Raw genomic sequence first — 25,746 nt, 5'->3', positions numbered from 1 at the left:
ACTGATTACAAGATTACGTAAATCTGCCTATACAGGCATGTGTAAAACTCAGGTCATTATGTGGTTCTAACCAAAAGAATATTCTGTGATCATGGAAATAGTTTATACCTGTGATCCCCAATAAGGTAGTCACCAATCAAACATGGCTATTGAAAGTTAGACTAAAGAACTTAATTTTTAATTAAATTTAATTGTTAAAATTTAAATAGCCACCTGTATCTACTATAATGGAGAGTACAGCCTTACACATTCTCTCTTATTTTTCTTTACCACTGTGACCCTTATCCAGATGTTTTTACTGAACTCCTTATTTTAAATCCCTTCTCTGATATCTCTAAGATTAAATAGCTTGACATAATTATAATCTCAAAAGCAAAATATTACTAAAACAGAATTTTAAAAGCTACCTTAAATGTGCTTTTTGATAAAGAGTACTGCAATCAATTATTTTAAATTTTCTAATCACAGTTTACTAAAAAAGAAAAAAGAAAAAAAATGCATACATATCAGAGTGCTTGAAACTGAACTCTAACAATACAGTCTATTCTTCCTCCTGAATTATTTGTCAGCTACATAATTAGTCCCAGGATAAAATAATGGCATAATTAAAAACAAGCACAGCATAAACCACAGCACAGCCAAGGAGAATTAAGGAAACAAATGAAAATTATTCTGTATCTGTCTATTCATTGTGATAATACAGAAATTAGTGAATAGAAATATGATGGATCAAATGTAACAATACAATGTATTAGTCAATGAAGAGTTGTATAATTTTTATCTCTTATTTACCACGCCACCAAAGATCAAGTGTTACCTCAGTTTTACAGGGTTTCTGGATGACTGCTGATGGCTCTTTCCAATTAAACCTAAGCATACACATTATTTTAAAGTAAAATGATTAAAAAGATCTCAGAAAAAAAATTTCAAGTGTTTTAAGCTCCCTCTCTCTTTCTTTCTCTCTCTCTCTTTCTTTCTTTCTTTTCCTTCCTTCCTTCCTTTCTTCCTTCCTTTCTTTCTTTCTTTTCCTCTCTGTTTCTCGTCCCCACATATAAACACAGTCTTTTTTTAAAGCGTAGTTAGGTGTTAAGAAGAAAAACAACTTTGGCGCTTCTCTGTTAAGAACTGCCTCTCTCTGGGACTAGTATTAATGTCATCACCACCAATCAATTCCACCTTTCTTCTGCCTATCAACTTGGCTTTCAGTATCCTGGGGGAGGCGAGGTAAGTAGGAGGGTGAACATGTAAAACAATCTCAGTATTCAGGGATAGGATTCAAAAGAATTCAAGTTATGTGAATGTAAGTTATGTGCTAAACTATATACCAATTTCTGAATGACTGTTGATTTGATTTTTTGTTTGGCATTTGAGTAAACATAATAAAACTTACTATTTTTTTTTACATCTTTATTGGAGTATAATTGCTTTACAATGGTGTGTTAGTTTCTGCTTTATAACAAAGTGAATCAGTTATACATATACATATGTTCCCATCTCTCTTCCCTCTTGCGTCTCCCTCCCTCCCACACTCCCTATCCCACCCCTCTAGGTGGTCACAAAGCACCGAGCTGATCTCCCTGTGCTATGCAGCTGCTTCCCACTAGCTATCTATTTTACGTTTGGTAGTGTATATATGTCCATGCCACTCTCTCACTTTGTCACAGCTTACCCTTCCCCCTCCCCATATCCTCACAGTATGGAGGTTCCTTAAAACTTACTATTTTGAGCCAAGGCTTGAAGTAGACAATCCAAGCATCCTTCTAAACTATCATCAGTTCTGTCAACTGCTGTTATCTTCAGCTTCTTCAAGGTATCACTGAGATTATCTGCTTAGAGAAAAAAGAGCAATCAGAAACCTCTCTAACCATCATGTTACATGATAAACAGTACCACTAACAGGCATAAGGCTCCCATATGGTGAATTAATTTCCACATACATTCCAAAATGGCAATGGACTATACGATTACATATTTTTTAAATAAAATTTTATCCATTTAACTCCCATAAAATATTCATTCTGTATCTGTAAGATACCAAGAATATTCCATAGATAGTCACAGAACATCTTTTCAGCATTCTTGTACCTTATTTAGCTTGTTCAGGAACAAGCCATGGTTAACTGAAAAAAAAAAAAAAGGTCTACAAAAAATTACATAGCTTTGCAAATAATACTTTATTACATTTTTGGCTTCCTCTGTTGTATTTTAAATACATAAAATGAAAATGAAGGTTTAGAAAAGTTTCAAAATGATATGACTTAAAATAATAGTCTGATGACTATAAAACCTGTTTTAACAATGCCATTTAAAAAACGCTTCAAAGTACTGCTTTAAGCCAAAACATGTACATTTTGGATTTTAAAGCAATGCTCTCCTCCTAAATTATACATGGATTCCTCTAGACCATAGACTGTTAAAAATCTTTTTACACTATTAAAAATTATTTAGGACCCCAAAGAGGTCTTTTAAAATTTTTTATTCAAGTTTAGCTGATGTATAATGTTATATAAATTATAGGTGTACAATATAGTGATTCACAAAGTTTAAAGGTTATGCTCCATTTATAGTGATAAAATATTGGCTATATTCTCTGTGTTGTACAATGTATCCTTGTAGCTTATTTTATACATAATAGTTTGTACTTCTTAATCCCCTACCCCTTTACTTCCCCTCCCCACTTCCCTCTCCCCACTGATAACCACTAGTTTGTTCTCTATATCTGTGAGTCTGTTTCTTTTTTGCTATATTTAATAGTTTGTTGTATTTTTTAGATTTCATATATAAATGATATCATACAGTATTTGTCCTTCTCTGACTCATTTCACTTAGCACAGTACTCTTTAGGTCAGTCCACATTGTTGCAAATGGCAGAATTTCATTCTTATTTTATAGCTGAGTAGTATTCCATTGTGTGTGTGTATATATATGCACAGACACCTCCCCCCAACATCTTCTTTATCCATTCATCTGTTGATGGACACTTAGGTTGCTTCCATATCTTAGCTACTGCAAATAATGCTGCTATGAACATTGGGGTGCATGTATCTTTTCGAATTAGTGTTTTGGTATATATACCCAGAGTGGTAGTTCTAGTTTTATTATTTTGAGAAACCTCCATACTGTTTTCCACAGTGTAGCAACAACTTACATTCCCACCAAAAGTATACAAGGGTGCCCTTTTCTCCACATCCTCACCAACATTTGTTATTTGTGTTCTTTTTGATGACAGCCATTCTGTCACTTGTGAGATTAATATCTCACTGTGGTTCTAATTTGCATTTCCCTAATGATTAGTGATGTTGAGCATCTTTTCATGTGTCTGTTGGCCATCTGCATGTCCTCTTTGGAAAAATGTCTGTTCAGGTCTTCTGCCTATTTTTTAATCAAGTTGTTTGTTTTTTGATGTTGAGTTGTATAAGCTGTTTATATATTACAGATATTAGTCCCTTATTGGTCATATAATTTGCAAATATTTTTTCCTATTTAGTAGGGTGTGTTTTAATTTTGCTGATGGTTTCCTTTTCTGCGTAAAAGCGTTTAAGTTTAATTAGGTCCCATTTGTTTATTTTACTTTTATTTTCTTTACTTTAGGAGATGGATCCAAAAAATTAATGCTGCGATTTATGTCAAAGAGCGTTCTGCCTATGTTTTCCTCTAGGAAATTTATAATTTCTGGTCTTACATTTAGGTCTCTAATCCATTTTGAGTCTAGTTTTTTATATGGTGTTAGAGAATGTTCTAATTTCATTCTTTTCCATGTAGCTGTCCAGTTTTCCCAGCACCACTTATTGAAGAGACTGTATTTTCTCCATTGCATGGTCTTGCCTCCTTTTCTGTAGATTAACTGACCATAAGTGTGGGGGTTTATTTCTGGGCTTTTTATTCTGTTCCACTAGTCCGTGTGTCTGCTTTTGTACCAGTACCATACTGTTTTGATGACTGTAGCTTTGTAATAAAGTCTGAAGTCAGGGAGCGTGATTCCTTCAGCTCTGTTCTTCTTTCTCAATATTGTTTTGGCTATTCAGGGTCTTCTGTGTTTCCATCCAAATTTTTAAATTATTTGGTCTAGTTCTGTGAAAAATGTCACTGGTATTTTGACAGGGATTGAATTGAATCAGCAGACTGCCTTGAGTAGTATGGTCATTTTAACAATAATAATTCTTTCAGTCCAAGAACACAGTATATCTTCCATCTGTTTGTGTAATCCTCAATTTCTTTCATCAGCGTCTCATAGTTTTCCAAGTACAGGTTTTTTTTACCATCTTAGGTAGGTTTATTCCTAGGTATTTTATTCTTTTTGATGTGATGGTAAATGGGATTGTTTCCATAATTTCTCTGATTGTTAGTGTACAGAAATGCAAACAAATTTCTGTATGTTAATTTCATATCCTTCAACTTTACCAAATTCATTGATGAGCTCTAGTAGTTTTCTGATGATGTGTTTAGGATTTTCTATGTATAGTATCATGTACAAAAGAGCTCTGTTTTCAATTATTTATATTGATATTTAACATACTAAAAATTAAAAATGAGACTTTTAAATACTTATTTTAGTAATTCATTTAAACCTAACAAATATAAAACTATTATCTGTTAACATAATTATATTTTTAATGAAAAATAATTATATTTCAAAACCAACTTACTGAGAAGAGTGGCATTTTTCTACATTTTCACAAATCTCTGTAATGTCTGCCTTAATAGAAGAAAACTGGATTCTCATATCTGCTTCTGTACTCAATCTTTATAATTTGTTGTTTTGGTTAAGTAGCTGAAAAAAATTCAGCCTCACACATATACATAGTTGGAAAACAAGGGAGTATTTTAACAGCCTTTTCAGATAACAGTGGATAGTCTTTGATACTACACCAAAATTTGATTAGTGGTAGTGTTTTAAAGGCTAGTTACCATGTGAAATCTGAAACAATATCACTGAGCTCTGCCAACTGTTACATGAAAATCCACTGCTCTTTTGCATTTTGAATCTTTCATGCATGCAACATGTTTGTCATCCATGCATTGGTCATTTAAAAAATTAGGTCATGGAGTTATGCACATCTTCCAAACACTGACACATTTCATTGTACTATTTCAAAATATCACATTTGTTAATATCTTCACTAATCTTTTTTAAAGACTAAGTACTGGGAAGCTGTCAAGCCTAAGGTGATACAAGTTTTCCAAAATTCTAATTTTCTCTTAAAACCTCTAATTTTATCACCAGCAACAGATACTGTGAGTTGTTTTCCTTAAATGATAAATTAACCTCATTCGTGAGAAAATATCTGCCAAATATGAAAAGCCAGTTCGTCTCTCTGTTCTTTCAAATTAAAAAAAAAAGTTATTCCATGAAAAAAAGTATCTCAGTCAGCTCACAACTCAAAAGATTGCACAACTGCTTTTCTTAAAAACAACCATCAGACGTTACGATGCAATGCAGGTGTTTTCTGTGTACTTCCCATTTTATCAAATAGTATATTTTTAAAATGTGTATTAAAAAGTTAAGAGTTTTAAAAACATTGTTTTTCCTGCTTCATCATGGACATTCTTAAGTAAAACTGGTATTTTTTTTTTAACCTCAAGTATACGATGGTAAAGAATACAATAATTACTAGTTATTGTAGTTTGGTGCTACTAGTAGCCTGATTCACACATACTGAAGCACTAGCAATTTGTTACCCACAGATGCTTTTGCACCACTGTCAGTGCAAATGTCAATACAGTGAAAAAAGACAAAAAATGTCTTTTGATGATACCACACAAATAGTTTTGACATCATGGGCACCCTAACAGCACACCAAGGACTCCTGGGATTGCTGCTCTAGTATTAGAATTTCAGGCATTTTCTTACTTCAAAGTAAGGTGTAAATTTTAATAGACTTTTGTACATTGCCAGCTCATGACAATTCTAAAAATAAAGTGGAATTCCCTATTATAAAATGAGTGGTAATTTATTTTCCAGGTCAACCCAGGAAAAAGTAGACAAAAATTTACATTAAATAATACTAACATGCTCTAGTGATGTCTCATACAACTGTGATTAACCTAGTAATCCTAAACCTACTTTATAAAAAAAATCCCAGGTTATCATTCACAACGAATGTTAATATTTATTTTCCTAAGAGGGCTTAAATAGTTTTGCAAAATTGATTTTATTTCCCTAAAGGAAAAGAAAACTATATTCATATATATGTCTTCTATTAACTAAAAAGAAGTTGTAGGGCATCACATCTCAGATATACTTGTTCTATCTTATTACATGGATATAGGTTGATTTTTCTGAAATAAAGTATGAATAATATATCATATCTAAGTTCATACTACTAAAAGTAATAAAAAGTAATTACCACAACACTGAGGAAAAAAGACATAATGTTAATCAAATGATAATAATACATCAAAACTATGAGTCAACAAGTAATAAAAGTAGTTAGGACGTACTTAGTACTACCTATATTGGCATCTGGATCTGTTTTACTTGTTTCCTTTCCTTCATTCCATCCCCAGTGCTCCTTGTTTGACATCCCTTTCTTATCAAGTTTCAGCCTAACTGTCACAACCCCAGAGACCATCGTTCTTCTAAGTCTTCTCTTCCCCAACCCTCCAGGGTTATTCTCTATCACTGCATCCATCCTTCACAGCACTATTCACAGTGTGCAGTTATATATTCTTTTGTTTAATTGGTAATATATACTCCCCCTCTATATTGTATGGGGCACATTGTTAACTATAGTCATTGCACTATACCTATTACTTGGCACAAAAAGGTAGCCAGCAAATATTTATTAAATTAACTAAGTGAATAAGGGAATGAATTCCTTACTTGCAGAAAGCTCTCTAGTTACCATCCTTTATATCACACACTTATGAGCCAAAGTATACCAATAGGGAAGGGAAGGTAAATGTTACCTGCTATGCACCTACACTATGCACTCCATATTATCAGAAATAGAAATACAGGATCTTATATTTTAATATAAGGAAGATATCAGTGAAGATAATTTAAGTACTTAAGAATATAAAATATATAACTAAAAAAATACATAGACCATTCCATTTTTAAAAGACTTCTACTCAGTAAAAAAATCATTCAGTCTCTCCATAGAAATAATTATATGCCTACTAATGATGTGGGATCTTTTTAGAAAAAGTTCATTAAATTCTTCATCCAGAGACAACCAACGCTGTCAACAGAATTATTACAAATTTAATGTATTTTTTAAGCATTTAAAATGAACGAACAGGTTAGTACTTAAAAAACTCTTGCTGTGAATCTGTTTATAGTGTCAGAATGTTGATATCTTGATTGGAATAGTGATTACATAAGTATGTACATTTGTCAAAGCTCATCAAACTGTATATTTAAAATCTGTGTATCTTAGTCTGTGTGAATTATACCTCTTTAAAAGAGCATACTGGAAAATAAAATGACTGGGGCAGTAACCCCTTTCCCACTGGTCTCAAGCTTCTTTACAGGGAATTTTTACTACAACGACACTTCTTCTGGCTCCTCACTTGGCAACTGCCACCTCCATTCTCCAGGAGAGGAATGATTTATTTGATTAACAAGTTGAGAGAGAAGAACTGGATATGCATGGCTTAGCCCCTTCTGGGCTCCTGAGTTTTTAGTAGAAGGGGCAAGAATTCTCTGTTCCTCTCCATCTTTGGCTGTCCAGGGGCACCAGTGACAAGGTTATTAGTAAATACATTTAATTCAGCCCTGAAGTATTAGCCATTCCTTTGTGACTATACAAATAAGCTCTGTCCTTCATTCTAGACTTTAACAATTCTAAAGCAGTTATTCTGAATTCCAACAGAGAACTCATCTGCTTATATCGCCAGTGATTCTGAACTTGGGTAGGGAATGGGGGTATTATTTTTGGACTCCTTCAAAGCATGACAGTACATCTCAGTAGTGAATCCTTACCATCCAAATATTTTGTGTGTGTAAATCCAGATTTCCGTACTTTATATTTACTTATGATTTAAGACACTGTAATTATTCTAATAGAAAATTTCTCAGCTTCTGGCTGGTGGGGAGGGTAGGGGAAGTAAGTAGAGAATGATAATTTTCATGGGAAGTTCTAGTACTAAGAAGTATTAACAACTAAAATAAAAATTTTTGCCTTAAAATAATAATCTCTTCCTTATATTACAGCATATGGTCTAGCTTATCTTGTGAAAGAAATTATGACATCTTCAAAGAGTTAAAGCAGGGACTTCCCTGGTGGTGCAGTGGTTGAGAACCCGCCTGGTAATGCAGGGGACACAGGTTCGATCCCTGGTCCAAGAAGATCCCACATGCCGCGGAGCAACTAAGCCCGTGGGGCCACAACTACTGAGCCTGTACCTCTAGAGCCCAGGAGCCACAACTACTGAGCCCGCATGCCACAGCTACTGAAGCCCGCATGCCTAGAGCCTGTGCTCCGCAACAAGAGAAGCCACTGCAATGAGCAGCCCGCGCACCACGACGAAGAGTAGCCCCCGCTCGCTGCAACTAGAGAAAGCCCGTGCACAGCAACAAAGACCCAACACAGCCAAAAATAAAATAAATTATAATTAATCAATTAATTAAAAAGAAGGAGTTAAAGCAAATTTGACTTCTGTCCTTAATTCTCTGTCTCCTACTTCTTAACCACTTAATCACTCTTAAAACCTAACCAAACTGTCTAAAACTCTATCAAAATTAGTCTGGCAAAAGTCTTAAATGGTATCTCGACAAACACAATGGACTTTTCTCAATTCTATTATTTGACATCTTACTTCAAAACACCAGTGTCTCTAAATATTTGTTCTTGGTCTTCTTCTCTATCTGTCCCTTTAATGTTAGTATGACCACAGTTTTGCCCAGAGTCCTCTTCTCTCTCTGGACAATATATACATGTTCACCAGAGAATTAGAATGGTATGCTGATCATCAACAAAAAAACCAAACAACCCAATCAAAAAATGGGCAGAAGACCTAAATAGACATTTCTCCAAAGAAGACATACAGATAGCCAACAGGCACATGAAAAGATGCTTAACGATGCTAATTATTAGAGAAATGCAAGTCAAAATACAATGAGGTATCACTTCACACTGGTCAGAATGGCCATCATCAAAAAGCCTACAAATAATCAACAAGGTCCTACTGTACAGCACAGGGAACTATGTTCAATATCCTGTGATAAACCATAATGGAAAAGAATATAAAAGAGAATGTATATATATGTATAGCTGAATCACTCTGCTGTACAGCAGACATGAACACAACATTGTAAATCAACTATATTTCGATTTAAAAAAAAAGAATAGGGTATTCACTATTAGGAATAGAAGAGATCTGTGATCTTCTGGATCAACTTTCTCCTTTTATAGGGACCTACAGGGATTTATATTCCAAGGTCACTCAGCAAGTATGCAGAATTGCTGTCGCAGGTCTCATTTTCACTCTTTTACTACTTAAATGATCGTAGGCAAGTTAATACTTAAACACATGATAGTATGTATAGATAGGGTAGCTTATGAACTGCAGAATGTGTAATGAGAATTTAATGATTTAAAATATTGAGTCCTATGTAATTGAAAATGTACATAAGTCCCACGTGGCCAAAAAACCCTAGCATTTTAAAGAGCTAATTAAAATGAAAATGTGAAAAAAAAAGTCTACAAATAATAAATGCTGGAGAGGGTGTGGAGAAAAGGGAACCCTCCTACGCTGTTGGTGGGAACGTACATTGGTGCAGGCACCATGGAGAACAGTATGGAGGTTCCTTAGAAAACTAAGAGTTACCACATGATCCAGCGCACGTATCTTTTTGAATTAGAGCTTTCATCTTTTCCAGATATATGCCCAGGAGTGGGATTGCTGGATCATGTGGTAATGACCTATATGGGAATGGAATCTAAAAAAGAGTGGATATATATTTATATGTATAACTGACTCACTTTGCCATACAGCAGAAACTAACACAACAACATTGTAAATCAACTATACTCCAATAAAAATTAATTAAAAAAAAGACACATGCACCTCAATGTTCATAGCAGCACTATTTACAATAGCCAAGACATGGAAGCAACCTCAATATTCATCAACAGATGAATGGATAAAGAAGATGAGGCATATATATATACAATTTAATATTACTCAGCCATAAAAAAGAATTAACTAATGCCATTTGCAGCAACATGGATGAACCTAGAGATTATCATACTAAGTAAAGTCAGAGAAAGACAAATATTATATGATATCACTTATATGTGGAATCTAAAAAAATAGTACAAATGAACTTATTTATAAAACAGTAACAAACTCACAGACAGAGAAAACAAACATGGTTACCAAAGGGCAAGTGGGGGAGAGGGATACATTGGAAGTATGGAATTAATTAACAGATGCACACTACCACATATAAAATAGATAAACAATAAGGATTTATTGTACAGCACAGGAAACTATATTCAATATCTTGTAATAAAATATAATGGGAAGGAATAAAGAGAATATAGATATATATATATGTATAGCTTAATCACTCTGTTGTACACCTGAAACTAACACAGTATTATAAGTCAACTATACTTCAATAAAAAATATTAATTTAAAAAATAAAATAAATACATAGAATGTTATGCTGCCTCTCCTTCTATCCTTCCTTCCTTTAACCAGCTGGACAGATAACTTCCTTTATCTATCCAGCTATCTACCTATCAATGTAAAGAACTGCCACTTTTTAGGCCTTGTTACATTTGGATAAAATATGACTGCAACTTCTGATAACCCTGATCAGCAAGCTAGCTCTCATTCCAAGTGTCTCCTCTTAGAAGCCCTTGTTAAAGATATTAAGACATAAAGATATGAAGACAGCTATACTTTCCTGCTGGAACTTTGAAACAACCTTGTCCAGACTTTTCTCTTCCAATCCTGTATACCATTAGGCACCAGAGGCTCTTTATGCTCCAATTTCTCTATTCTATTAGCCAGAAACTCAATGTGCTGGTCTTTAAGTGTGTACTGCAATGGAAGAGTTTCAAATTTTACAGCTATCATTCCTCTCTTTTCTTAATATCAATCTAAGAAAAACTGACGAGAAAAGTGGGGTTATTTCTATATTTAAATAACTTGACTACAGAAGTGCCTAAGATAATCACCATCATTAAAGAATATACTGTCCCAAAGAGCCAGTCTCAAAATGAGACAGTATCATATTAGGCTAGTAAGTCCTGAAATTCTTTTCTTTTTTTAAAAGAGAAAAACAACCACTGTTTATTTCTAATATAATAATATAAAGTCAAACACATTGTGCAACTTTTGCTTTATAGTTAGCCTAAGGGGTGGGGGTTGATGGTCAGAATGGTTAATGGTAGGGAAGACATACCATTCATTTTTAACAAATTTGTATTTTCCAAACAGTATTCCCTAATTAGATACCTGAATGCTGATAGCATTATTTTATATGTAAGGATATCGACATTCAGTCACAAAGTAGATCAAAAAGGAAATTATTTTAGGTCCCAGAATAATTCAGTTTTTAGTCTTATTTCCATTCATTTTTTTTCCTTCTGAATCTCATCAGCTGAAACTTGAATTTTTTTTTAAATTTAAGTATAGTTGATTTACAATGTTTCAGGTGTATAGTAAAGTGATTCAGATATATATAGATACATATATATATTGTTTTTCAGATTCTTTTCCATTATAGGTTATTACAAGATACTGAATATAGTTCCCTGTGCTATAAGTAGGTCTAATTGTTTATTTTATATATAGTAGTATGTATCTGTTAATCCCAAATCCCTAATTTATCCCTCTCCCCTTTTTCCCCTTAGTAACCGTAAGTTTTTCTACGTCTGTGAGTCTATTTCTGTTTTGTAAATAAGTTCCTTTGTATCATTTTTTAGATTCCACATATAAATCTGAAGTTCTTTATGCTATTCATGGTAGCATAATTTTAAGAGTTTATCTTCTTCAAAGATATTATCTAGAAACAGTACCTTTAGTTTCAAGGTTACTGGATCTAAAAATATAGTGTATATTTTCAAATGTTCATTCTATCATCTTACTATATAGTAAGTGGATGGATGGATGGACAGACTGACCGACTGACAGATAGAGAGGTGTTTATCTCTCTGGACAACTATATCACTGTTGATAATACCCATTAGGAGACAAATTTATCCCCCTTCAAATGCCACTCAACATTTTCTAAATATACAGCGTCTTAGTAATAGCAACACTCTTAAAAAAGAGATTATTTCTTGCAATTGAAGAGAATTAACCTTCATGTACATATATAGTAGCAAAGCTTTACTATCATCATTATTACACACACCAAATGAAAATAAAAATTATTTTTATACTAACATGCTTTTCAAGCACCTAGAACATAGTCAATGCATGACTGGAAGAATTTCAAATTCATCTCCAAATGAATGGCATTAAGTCAGTTTGGGGCACCTGGCTTAGGGAGCTGGAAATAATAACAGTCTCTCCTGAACATTATATTTCACTTATCAAAAGGGTTTAGTATTTGACAAAATGAAACTATTTTAAAAGTTTGCCTGCTAAAGAAAGAAATGATTGTTTTTTTACTAGTACGATGATGGAAAGTACTGTATTTAAAAATTATAGTATTTTCAGCTTCCGTATATTGTAACTCAGTTTCTATCTTACTTTTTTGCTTAATATATCTTTACAGAGTTTAGTCCCGAGCCAGGCCTAAAACCCAGAACACTTTTAAAAATTAGTCTATTGCAGACTTCCCAGGTGGCGCAGTGGTTAAGAATCCACCTGCCAATGCAGGGGACACGAGCTCAAGCCCTGGTCCGGGAAGATCCCACATGACACGGAGCACCTAAGCCCGTGAGCCACAACTACTTAGCCTGCACTCTAGAGCCCGCGAGCCACAACTACTGAGCCCACGTGCCACAACTACTGAAGCCACGCGCCTAGAGCCCGTGCTCCACAACAAGAGAAGACACTGCAGTGAGAAGCCCGCACACTGCAACAAAGAGTAGCCCCCGGGCTTCCCTGGTGGCGCAGTGGTTGAGAGTCCGCCTGTCGATGCAGGGGACACGGGTTCGTGCCCCGGTCCGGGAAGATCCCACATGCCATGGAGCGGCTGGGCCCGTGAGCCATGGCCGCTGAGCCTGCGCGTCCGGAGCCTGTGCTCTGCAATGGGAGAGGCCACAACGGTGAGAGGCCCGCATATCGCAAAAAAAAAAAAAAAAAAAAAAAGAGTAGCCCCTGCTCGCCGCAGCTAAAGAAAGCTCACGTGCAGCAACGAAGACCCAAAGCAGCCAAAAATAAATAAATAAAATAGATTTATTTAAAAACATAGTCTATTGAGTCTTCCATTAAATTATGCTACATGTGAGGAAAAAACAAACTTTAAAAATATATTTGTTTCATTCTCTCTTTTAATCCATTTCTGCTAGTTGAGAACTCAAAGACCAACACAGGATATAAGTCCCCTCTGATTATTATCCCTCCCCCTTTACAAATAAATCTTACATTCTCCAATTTTCTTATTAACACTAAAATGAGTAAACGAAGATTGTTTCTGAGTCTTACGGAACCTGGGTCCAACTTACCAATTTCTATTCACCCAGGCTAGAAACCTCAGAAACATGTTCTTTCCAGAGCATATCACTGTTCTTTCAAAAGTATTCAGTGATGAATAATTGCCTAAAGTCCAGAATACCTTACGTCAAAACCAAGTGCCTCAACTAATATTATGCCCTCATCTCATTACTTTCTCACACAACATATGTGTCAGTCCCACTAGATTACTGGCTTTTTTCCAGGCATATGCCCATTTTTACAACTGTGCTTATTAAATTCTTCCTGTCTAAAATGCCTTTCTGTGCATTCTCTATCTACAGAATAACTACTTACTCTGCAAAGTCAACTAATATTCGATTCTGATGTGAAATCTTCTGTATTCTTGCAGTCAGACCAACTCCTTTCTTTTCTAGGCTCCCATATCTTGTTCTTAACCTCAATGATGGCACGGATTTCACTGTTTTCTATATTGCCACTGTTTCACCATAATAAGCAACTCATGGACAAAAAAGGCACCATATTTTAATGATTAATAGCTTCTGGAGTCAGTCCATCTGGGTTCAAATCTTGGTTCCACCACTTAAACTGCATAAACTACACAAGCTTATTTTCTTTGTCTTCTCATATATAAAATGTGGATAACAATAATAAGCACCTCATCAGGTTGTTGTGAGGATCAAATGAGGTTATACATAATGCTCTTAGAACAGGCTATATAGCATGCACTAAGCAATCAAGCACTGTTGATGATTGTTGATATAATAATTATTAATAACTGTCATAGTTGTACTGCTCATTACACCCACCATGCTGTCTTGAACACAGTAAGCATTCAGTGAACAACTGCTGAACAGAATTTAATGGCACTCACCAGCTATGTCTACTTTTTTTTTTTTTTTTTTGCGGTACGCGGGCCTCTCTCACTGTTGTGGCCTCTCCCGTTGCGGAGCACAGGCTCCGGACGCGCAGGCTCAGCGGCCATGGCTCACGGACCCAGCCGCTCTGCGGCATGTGGGATCCTCCCGGACTGGGGCACGAACCCGTGTCCCCTGCATCGACAGGCGGACTCCCAACCACTGCACCACCAGGGAAGCTCTTTTTTTTTTTTTTTTAATAAATTTATTTTATTTATTTTTGGCTGTGTTGGGTCTTCATTGCTGTGGGCGGGCTTTCTCTACTTGCGGCGAGCGGGGGCTACTCTTAGTTGTGGTGCGCGGACTTCTCACTGTGGTGGCTTCTCTTGTTGCGGAGCATGGGCTCTAGGCACACGGGCTCAGTAGTTGTGGCTCACGGGCTCTAGAGCGCAGGCTCGGTAGTTGTGGCGCACGGGCTTAGTTGCTCCATGGCATGTGGGATCTTCCCGGACCAGGGCTCGAACCCGTGTCCCCTGCATTGGCAGGCGGATTCTTAACCACTGCGCCAGCAGGGAAGTCCCAGTTGTGTCTATTTTTAATTTGCTTTTTCAATGTTATTTAACATTTTACACACGCACACAAAGCTTAATTAAAATGCATAAATGTGATAACATCTTCTTTTTTGCCTGGTCTTCCCTGTCTCCATATCAACCTCTCCATTTACATGTCAATAACCTAAGTTTTTTAAGCGTTCATGTTTTTTTACATCCTCACATAATCATGTATAAAAATATACAGTAAGTTTGGGAAACTGTTAACTAAAATGGGATTATATTATACACACTTTTTTGCATCTTGATTTTCTCACTCAATAACTCTTATAAATTACTCCAAGTCAATCTGTATAGTTCTAACTCATGTTTTTAAATAACTACCATAGTTCATAGTACAGATACACCACAATTTATTCAATCATTCCTGTACACATACATTTTCACTTTCTTTTGCTAAAAGTGTTTCATTTTGGTCATTGGTACCCCTAGTGCAATAAGCATCATTATACATGTACAAAGTACTTTTAGTTTTATGGGATAGGCTCCCAGGATGGAATTGCTGATATTGTAATTTTAATAGATGCTGCCAACAGCTGCCCGAAAAGGATGAAAGATTTCACTTTTCTTCCAGATGTGTTGAAAGTATTCTCTTTCCAATAACCTGGCTATCAATAAATATTGATATCTATTTCTTGATGGTCTGATGGGTTTAGAGTTGATATGTAATTGTTATTTTAATTTGCATTTCTTTAACCACTATAAATATCAGCATCTTTTCATGTTTGTTGGCCACTGGATTTGCTTTCCTGTAAAGCGTTTATTCACATCCTTTGCCTAGTGTTCAAATAGGTTTGTCAGTCTTGTTGTTATTGTACAGTATAGACATTAACCTTTTGTCTGTCATCCATTTAACTTTTTTCTCTAAATCTATTACTAATCCACTGAAATTGTTTATGTATTTTTTCCTAATTTTCTTTTATAGCATCTGGATTTCCACCTGTGGTTAAGAAAGTCTCTTGAGCTCCCAGCAAATGCCTCAATTTTCTTACACTATTATGATACTTTTAGTTTTTATTTAAGTATTCGATTCACAGGAATTCATTTTTACATATGGCCTAAGATTAGGGTGTACTTTTATTTTCTTGTGTCAGGAGTAGTTTTAATACTCCATCCTTTTCTCATAGAATTAAACTACCACCTTTGTCTCTTTATACAGAAATGTATTTTCTAAAGTTTCTTTTCTTTCCAGTGACCTTTTGTCTATTCTTATACCAACACTATATCTAAGTAATTACACTGGCTGTATCTAATATTCTGATACCTGGTAAGGCTAGTCCTGCCACTATGTTCTTTTTCAGCTATCTTGACTACTCAGATTTTCTTCTTCCATAAGAGGTTTAACATCATTTCATCTGATCATTCCACAGCAAATGAATGAATGGATGAATAAAAACCCTCCTGAGATTATAACTGGAATTATATTAAATTTATATTTTAATTGTGGAATAATTTGCATTCTCACACTATGAAGTCTTCCCTTCCACTAAATGTATTTCATTTTATTCTGATCTTGTTTTGGGTCTCTCAGTAAAATGTTCTATTTTTATATAGATCCTGTAATTTATTATTAAATTTGTTTCAACATATTTAAAAATTCTGTCATTAGTGAGAACTGAATAATTTTTCCCATTATCATGTGTAGGTGTTTATGCCTAGAGTAGAAAAGAGTTACTTTGTATAATTATTTCATAATCAGCCAAATTCTCTTATTAATATGAGGTTATTAAAAAGTGGGACTTTTTAGTTTCCTGAGTTTTCTGTATATAAAATTATGATTAGTAAAAAACAGATCGTGTTATCCCTTCTTTTCTAATGTTTATACCCATTCCCAAGAAAGACAGGATCAAACGAGAAAATAGTTCTGAACTCAATTAATTCATGGCCAAGTTAATCATTTTAGGTTAAAATTCAACATAGAAAACCTTCTCTTCTGCCGTTAATACCGTTGCATCCTCCATGACTCTCTGAAGGTGGGTAGATATACTCATATAAACACACATACACACCTAACAAAACAGGGACTTATTTCTTGGCAAGCAAAAAAAGGTGAAGTAGAAAAGTTCATGATTCAGTCACTACTGCTGCTACTATAGATTTCTGGGGTCAAAATATCAACTGGGGCAGCAGGGGGCGGTGGGAACACCTGAGAACTTAAGAAAAGATTTAAAATTTAATCATTTACTATTACCTTCATAATTATTGTTTAGTCACAGAATATAGAATTTGAAACTTAAAGTGAATATAAAGCTAATGTAAATAGGCCATTTTCTTTAAATTCGTTTCCAAGATTAAGTTCCACAGAAGCATTCTAAGAGGAATCTACCTAAATACTAAATGTTTAGTGAACACTAAACTTGACTTGGAAAAGAGATACCAGAGCAAAACTGTAACAGTTCAAAATGCATGTGTGCAATATTTATTTTCAACAGCAATTCAGGCAATACCTGGAGAATTAGAAATATCTGTAATATTTAGAGAGAAACAAATGAAGACATAGAAACTGTTTTACTTAATGAAAGAACTCCAAAACAAATTTCATAAATATTAAACTCCTAATTTCTACCTTAATTCATTCATTACTTTAACATGTAGTCATACCTCTTCATACATGTGGGTTCTCTCCAAATACACTTCTCCAGGTTGCAAAGACATCATAACTTTGTGCCGATTTGCCAGTTATACCCACATCTATCTACTGGATATGCTTCTTTCACTCCACAAGATGATTATAATTGCACATCTCACATTACTTCCTCCCTCACTTGAGGGATTACTAACTTAAGAGTTCATAAAAATATAAGGCCTTAGATGAATTTAATCAATCTCTTCTATATGTCAACGGTTTGAACTATATAAGTAGATGAATTCCAAAATTTAACTTCATGATCAAGTTCACAAATCTATTTAACTAAGAAATCGTTTTTATATACTATTGTACAGTTCTATTTCTTCTGTATTTTTCATTTTGCTAGTTTTATAGTCCTAGGTTCATAGAACTCTTTTAGTTTATTTCTACTATTTGATGGGACATTCTTGTACAACGGAGATTCTTCTAGGATACTCACATTGCTCTCCTATAGTAGAAACTTAATAAATCCTGAAAACCTACTTTAGTGAGTTATTTGTACCTGCATTTCTTATTACAGATTACGGCATAAATTGCCATGATTAAGAAATATTTTTATGTTACACTAAAAACAATGACTACGCTTCACTTTTTCTTCTCTAATTATTTCAGAAATTGGATTAAAACTTTTTGAGCAATCACTTTTCATGCATTCTTAAATGGAGCTGAAGTCTATTTTAGTTTGAACCAATAACACTACAGTCTTAGTAAGATGTCATGTTTGATTAGAGGGTCAAGAGTATGATTGATGATCTTCACAACTACAATATTAAACCATAATGGATAAGAGCATTTGGATAAGATACAGTTTGTAAAATTTTATTTCACACAATGCCAAAAGACCTTTTCACTTAGAGTTCAAGAATGATCTCACTGTTTTATAGCTGTCAAATATAGCTTTAGCAGATAGTATGACACAAACTGCTAATAAGTTAATATATCAGCTTTTTTTAAGAGAATGATTTATGCTGAGATTCAAGCTTAATTAATTCTTTGACCCAGAACTGACCAAGAAAAATACCAGGGAGATTTCTTCTCCTCAACAATCCCCTAACAGAAAGATTTAAAATACAACCATACCAAATAGTTGTCAACACCCAGGATATTGTAAGCCAACTTAGAAAATCAATGTAGATAAATCTACAAAGCACAATGGCATTTGTCAAAGAATTTTAAAGACACCCAAGAATTATACTAGAACAATGTCGGTGAAACCGTGTAATTTGTCATATTACAAACAGCTTCCGTGTAGAAGAACTGTCGGAATGATCTCTATACACAAAAGTTCCAGAAAATGCTGGAAAGTGGAAACTATATACTTTCCAACTTGACTTCTGTACAGGTAAGCTAATTGAGTCTGTAACAAAAGAGAAACTCTCTAAACATAAAAACAGCTACTTGAAACATATTTACCCTGTTCCAGCTCCCTATACCTGGTACGTGCCTGCAGATCAACTGAGTCCTCACAGTATCAGCATTCTACCACCAGATTCTTCGGAAAAATGTTTTATCAGTTCACTTCATTATCCTGCATTTCCCAGTTTCTCAGGCCCCATTTATCTTCAGGCTTTCATATTCTATTTAGTCCCTCAGAATAGTACATTGATCTTGGATTTAATATCTTAGCTGTGACCTTTTACTCCTCCTGGATACTAAAGTGTCTGCCTATAATGCTTCAGCTCCTGGCATTTAGATTCAAGAGTAAAAGATATCCTGCCTCCAAGCTCTGCCCTGGACTCTAGGATATGCCTGACAGGGAAAGGTGAGGAAGACCAGACAAGAGACAGATAATATAATTTCAATAAGAGGAAATCCTGCCTAAATATATGGGAATTTTAAAAAGCTACATAAGGTAGATAAACAGAAGTGTTTGGGGGCTATCTACTTATACTTCCAAACAGTCCCGAGCAAATTCTTCACTAGAGTATTCTTAGAACTGTGACTAATCAATTATAAAGATGGACAAAGAAGCAAAGACCCTGCTTTATAATGCTTTGTAATAGAGAACTAGATTAAAGATTGACATAAAAGACCTACGTAAATGGAACTTTCTTTAGCTAGAGAAATATATAAAGAAGTACTTCATTAAGATTGGTGCAAAGCAAATAGTCTCACTTCGTAACCGAATAAATACAAGAAAGAGATAATATACACTGAAATTTATAAACTTTTAGGCAACACCAACTTTTCTGGGTAATAAAATGCCAACCAGAGAAAAAGGATATATAAACAAGTAGTCATAAATGTGACAGATGAATTTAACATAGGCATATATTAAGGAACATATTAAGAATTTTAAAAATCTAATAAAAATGATAATGTCTGGACTATAACTGATGAGCCCACAAAGGAATATTTTCCCAGGATACTGCTACAGAAAGCAAAAAGAAATGTGAGGGTCAAGGTAAAACAAGAGAATTTAGAAAAAATTAAATATATAAAACAGAAAGCATGATAATATCTGTACTTAAAGCTATGATGTACCATGAATTTAAAAGGAATAAAATTCAAGCAATAGGATGAAGAGACATTTAAGTCAGTTATCAACCTATTTGTCTCTCAGCTCCAAATTCACCCTTATTGCCTGATCTATAAAAATGAATCTGGGGGCTTCCCTGGTGGCACAGCGGTTGAGAGTCCGCCTGCCGATGCAGGGGACACAGGTTCGTGCCCCGGTCCGGGAAGATCCCACATGCCGCGGAGCAGCTGGGCCCGTGAGCCATGGCCGCTGAGCCTGCGCGTCCGGAGCCTGTGCTCCGCAGCGGGAGAGGCCACAACAGTGAGAGGCCCGCGTACCGCAAAAAAAAAAAAGAATCTGGGCCCTTTACATATTTCTCCTTTGTCAGATGGCATGATGCAAGCTTTGTCTGTAGATGACAATGGACAGCACTGAAGAGGAAGGTGCCCTCCTTCCTGCTCAGCCTGCATAATTTTCTCCAGTGTCAAGTGTCTGCGAGTCATAGCATTCACCATACATTTTCTCCAGCTCTCAGCTCAGGCAGCAGTGCTGTGTACAACAGCCCCACACAACTCAAGGCTGCATCCCAGCCCCGGTTACTGCTTCCCACACCATCTCTCAGCCCTGGAAGTATGTGTGCCAGAAGCCCTGTGGAGCTGGCTATCCAGAGCTACTCCAGCCCAAACTGTACACAGAAGTGTGCCGGGTTCCTGCAGAAGAGGGCTCCTCCAGCTCCAGGCTCCAGTAGTACCTGAAGGGGTGCTTCAACTTCCTCTGCATGCCCAACTATCTGTGTGCCACCCATCAACCCCAGCTTGCTTGTTCTCCCAGGAGTCTCCTACAGGTCTGATGGGTATGGACCAGCTCTGGCCTGGGCAACCCAGTGAACTTCTATGCCATCAGGAGGCCTGAAACTGTATCTTTTAATGAGAATTCACCCTTCCAAAGAAGTGTGTGCTTCCTTGGATACACTCCTGCACCAAACACTTCAGAGTTTGCTATCTACCTTTAAAGTTACTCTCCAATTACTGTTGAATAGTTTTTACATCAAATGTCCCCTGTTTAAATTACTGTGTGTTGAAAGACAATTCTCCCTGGATTTCACGGTGTTCCTGCACTGTTGGGGCATTCTGAGCAAAGGAAGTTGATAACCTATAATAAAGATAAGTCTCCCACCCTTAGAATGGACACATTCTAGGATTGTAAAACATTGCCCTCTTCTTCCCAGATATTTGCTTTTAGCTTACTTTTAGGGTAACAAACCTAGAGATGCCATCCCTCTCCCAAGAGAGGCTTTGTTTAATTCAAGAGCAAAGATAAGGGGTATGTGTGCATGTGTTCCTCGAATGGCAGATGTGCCAGCAACCCAATATAAGCTCTCAGTGTCGTAATTTTAGGATTCCTCTCTTAAAATTCCTCTCTGCTACATGTGCACCAATCACCAGTACTAAAATGTTCTATGAGTAATAAACCCTGTTCTAAGATCTACGGACCTCGTGTTTCCTGTCATAATATCTATACGTACGTATAAATGTAACATTAGGTGGTCTGCCTTCTGATTGGACCTAGAGTGATACAGATATATACATAGTCGGCTTAGAAAAATGAGGAGTTGTGTGGCAAACAAGTAAGAATATTAGCTCTTTCAGTGAACAATATCATAGTCTATCAGATCACGAATGCTATGTATCAGGTGAATAAAGGTTAAGAAGATAACCTCAAACTTCTACTCATCCAACAATATGAACTAAGCATCTACCAAACGTCAAACACCGCCCTAAGTGCTAAAGATACAAAGATGTATACAACACAGTTCGCATAGTATAGAAAACTTTTTTTTTTAGTTTTAATTTTATTTTTGTGGGAATTACCTTCACATGTCTCAATTTACTCCCAGAAGCAATCAATGTTAACATTTTCTTGTGCGTGCTTGCAGAAGCACTCTACTTATGCAATTATTTATATTTAAAAACACATACACACACACACACACTTTAAAGCATAATCAATCCAAATGTTACCATAGTACTAACTACCTTTCTCATGGTAATGATCTTAATAAAGTACCCATTATTATTAGAATCATTATAGTATTATTTTAGAAAATCTAATAACTACTATGTATCTGAAATTCTTTGGTAATTATATGAGAAAGTATTATTTCATTTAGTGGTAATAAACTTAGAAAACCCACTGTCTTCCAAAAGTGACAGGAAAGAAACAGACTCAAAATAATTTTGTCAAATACATAATATGAGCTTAACAAATATACGAATATAAGATTAACATTAAAATTAATATCAGGTATAATAAATTTTCATTTGGAGAGAGGAGTACAGATATTCCTTTGTTCCTATGAGATTTTATTAGGCTATTAGGTTTTGAAAAAAAATACGTAATTTTTAGTGGTAACTATCCTTATTAACTTAAAAGTACTGACTGACATTTTTCATTAGCCAAACAGGTAACATTTACGAAAAAGTTATAGTGAAACCTATAATACTGTTTAAACATGCATATCTCTTTTCTGATAGCCAAGACAGTCAACAAACATTTTTTCAAGGGAATTAATGTCACATAAAGAACAATTAAATAAACCATAAGGAAATGCTACTTAGTAGAAAAAATTCTCAGGCTATCTTCATTTGAAATGAAAGAAAAAAATCAGTAAACATTTATTCAGCAGGTAGTTCCCACTTTAATGAGTTTTAACAGCAATCTGTTTCTTACTGAAACAATTATCTTTCACATTTTATAACTGTTCCAATTATTACTGTTACATAACAAACCACCCCAAACTTACTGGCATAAAACAAAGGCCAATTTATTACTCTCACAGATTCCACGAACCAGGAATTCACAAAGGACACACTGAGAATGGCTTGTGTTTTCTCCACAAGGTCTGGGGCCTCAATGCTGTCTCAAAGGCCAGGAACGTCTCTGGGAGTGACTCAACGGCTGAGGCTGGTATCATCTGAATCATCTGATAGCTCATTCACACACATGTCTGGTGATTGGCCTGGAAGGACCTGAATGTTAGGATTGCTGACCTGAGACCTGACACCTGAGGCCTCCTTATGTGGCCTGGCTTCCGTATAGCATGGCATCTTCAGGGTCTCAGACTTCTCAGGGCTCCAAGCAGGCCAGTGTCTCGACAAATAAGGTAGAAGCAACAATGCCTTTTACTGCTGAGACTAGGAAATCACAGCATCACTACTGCTGTCTTCTATTGGTTACAAGTGAGTCACAAGCATGCTCAGATTCAACAGGAAGAGAATTCCCCAACTCTCAATGGAGAGTGGCAAGATTTAGAAGAATACCTGGGGCCAAAAGAGATTGTTGTGGCCACCTTTGGAAAATATAATCTGCTACAGTAACTTAATATTCACTACATAATTTGGTTAAAGTAATACAACAAAGAGCATTACACCCTTTGATTGGTTTTAACTCTGAATATAAGATAAAGTTTCCCAAAAATGACTGTATTTTCAGCTTTGGAAATAGAAATTAAAATTTCTATGATTGTTATTTTACATAATATTTACAACTACCTTGTGAAATAGGTGTTATTATTACCTGTATTTTAACAGCTGAGAAAGTTGAATTCGGCAGCTGAAGAACTTGCCCAGAAACTTAAGTGTCAAAGTTGGGATAAATCCAGACATGTGTGTCTTCACAGCCCAAGCACTTCTCACTGACCAAGCAATCTGCACCGTACTGCAATTAAGTGAACCTCATGCAGATCTCATGCATACCAGAGCTGTACAAAGAAGGACTACCTGTATCTTTCTTTGTATAGACGAAAGCTCTTCAATAATGAATTTATAACCCAACCATGTTAGATAGTTGTACTGGCTAACGACTGTCCATGTATCTTAATATGTCACAAAACAAAAAACAAGAAAGAAAATCACAATGAAATGTATCAGGGAGCAGTCTCTGCCACAGCATCTCAAGGGTAGTACCACGCTTTTTAGTACAAGTAAGTGTTTAATTGAATAAGTAAGTAAATTCTAGGAAAAATTTTCCAGATCACTGTAAGTAATGAGCACTTGTATATTTCAAAGAATCTGTACTAGGTGCTGAAAAGATAAATTTGATCTATCCTCTCATTTAAATTCTTAGGGGGGGAGGTGTTTTCTCTTTTTCTAGAATCCAAATTATGGGGACTTCTCTGGTGGTCCAGTGGTTAAGAATCCACACCCCAGTGCTGGGGACGTGCGTTCGATCCCTGGTCGGGGAACTAAGATTCCACATGGCGTGGGGCAACTCAGTCCGCGTGCCACAACTACTGAGCCCACGTGCTCTGGAACCTGTGCACCGCAACTAGAGAAAAGCCCACGCGCTGCAACTAGAGAAGCCTGCGCGCCACAACAAAGAGCCCACGCGCTGTGACTAAAGATCCTGCATGCTGCAACGAAGACCTGACTCAAATAATAAAATTTAAACATAATTAATTTTAAAAAAAAGAATCCAAATTATGGCCATATCTGTTTCTATTACTCATTCTTTTATATTATTCTTTATCTACCAGTTAGAGGTTAAGCTTTTCAAAAGCAAAAAAATGCGGCTACTTGCACTCCTTATTTTGTCACTTTCTGTAATGCCTAATATGGTAATCTTGTGTTTCTGATCTGACTATGGAGCTTTATACAAACTATACAAAAGCCAGAAATGTGACACAGTTGACAGTTATTTTTTCTGGGAGCTTACCACCACCCTCCCCAAAAATGTGTTCCTGCAACTAAAAGGAAATTAAGTTAATCAGCTCATATAAACTTTGTCTTTGTTCTGATTTTGTTTCTGAGGCCATCTTATAACCTTAAAGATAAACCAACATTTATATTTCTGTGAAGCATAAATACATCAATGTAAGTTTTACGTTCTTATAATGATCAGTTTCATCTTTCATGATGGAGTTACTTGAGGAATCTTAGAAGGGGAATATTTTTCAGAAGAGTTAACGGAAATAATTTTTACAACCTGACAAATCTGTTGTTAAAAAGAATCTTAGATGATGTGAGCTTCTCACAGCTTTGAAAACAGTTTTTTGTTGAAGTACGATGATCGCTGGTTATAATTTTTTCCTGACTATAAAAATCAAAACTCCACCCATAAATTCAGGGAACTTACTAGTTATTTGAAATTATTTTATACAACTATTTTTATACAGTTTTTAAAAATAATTTTAAAAATTTTTAAATTATGATTTTATGTAATTCTTTTTACATAATTATTTTAAGTTCATATAATTCTTATATGTTAGAAAATACTTTCTAATACATAAGAAAATAATATTCTCTAGAAACAGTTTAGCAGTCTTATTGCACTTCGATTGCTTTTTTAAATGCCATGCCATCATTTGCCCTAGAAAATGTATTTTATGCTTGAGAGTCAAAAAAGGAAGGAAAAATACAACAGATCTTGGTTTGGGGGCTAGTAGGTCTTTATTAGGTAACTGAGCTTGAAGTTTTCCATATGATAATTTATATTAGTATGAAATGGGCATCCCCCTTCCATTTTTAATTGAAATCTATTATTTGATTCCTATTCAATAATAACATAATATTTTAAGGATATATATGAAATGGGGATTTAAAGACCTGAACTAACTTGCCAAAAGGTTATACTAAACAATTAATTAAT

At 35.3% G+C, this 25,746-nt stretch overlaps 1 protein-coding gene across 7 annotated transcripts in view; it reads right to left on the bottom strand.

Moving 5' to 3' along the window:
- The window catches only part of RAP1GDS1 (Rap1 GTPase-GDP dissociation stimulator 1), a 153,992-nt gene that overhangs the window by 116,339 nt on the left and 11,907 nt on the right, over positions 1–25,746 (bottom strand). For 5 of the 7 annotated variants that reach the window (XR_004475291.2, XM_033400376.2, XM_012535632.3 and 2 more), the window contains exon 2: positions 1,719–1,829. Coding sequence is in view for 6 of the 7 variants with exons in the window: in XM_033400376.2 (XP_033256267.2) it covers positions 1,719–1,829 (111 nt within the window). In the remaining variant the exon portion in view is untranslated. The remainder of the gene's footprint in view (positions 1–1,718; positions 1,830–25,746) is intronic. The other 2 variants (XM_004276995.3, XM_004276996.3) reach the window with 1 other exon arrangement.

Source organism: Orcinus orca, chromosome 4 (genome assembly GCF_937001465.1).
Source record: "Orcinus orca chromosome 4, mOrcOrc1.1, whole genome shotgun sequence".
In the NCBI taxonomy this organism is placed as follows: Eukaryota; Metazoa; Chordata; class Mammalia; order Artiodactyla; family Delphinidae; genus Orcinus; species Orcinus orca.
Note: the sequence above shows the minus strand (reverse complement) of the source record. Positions and strands in the feature narration are given on the sequence as shown.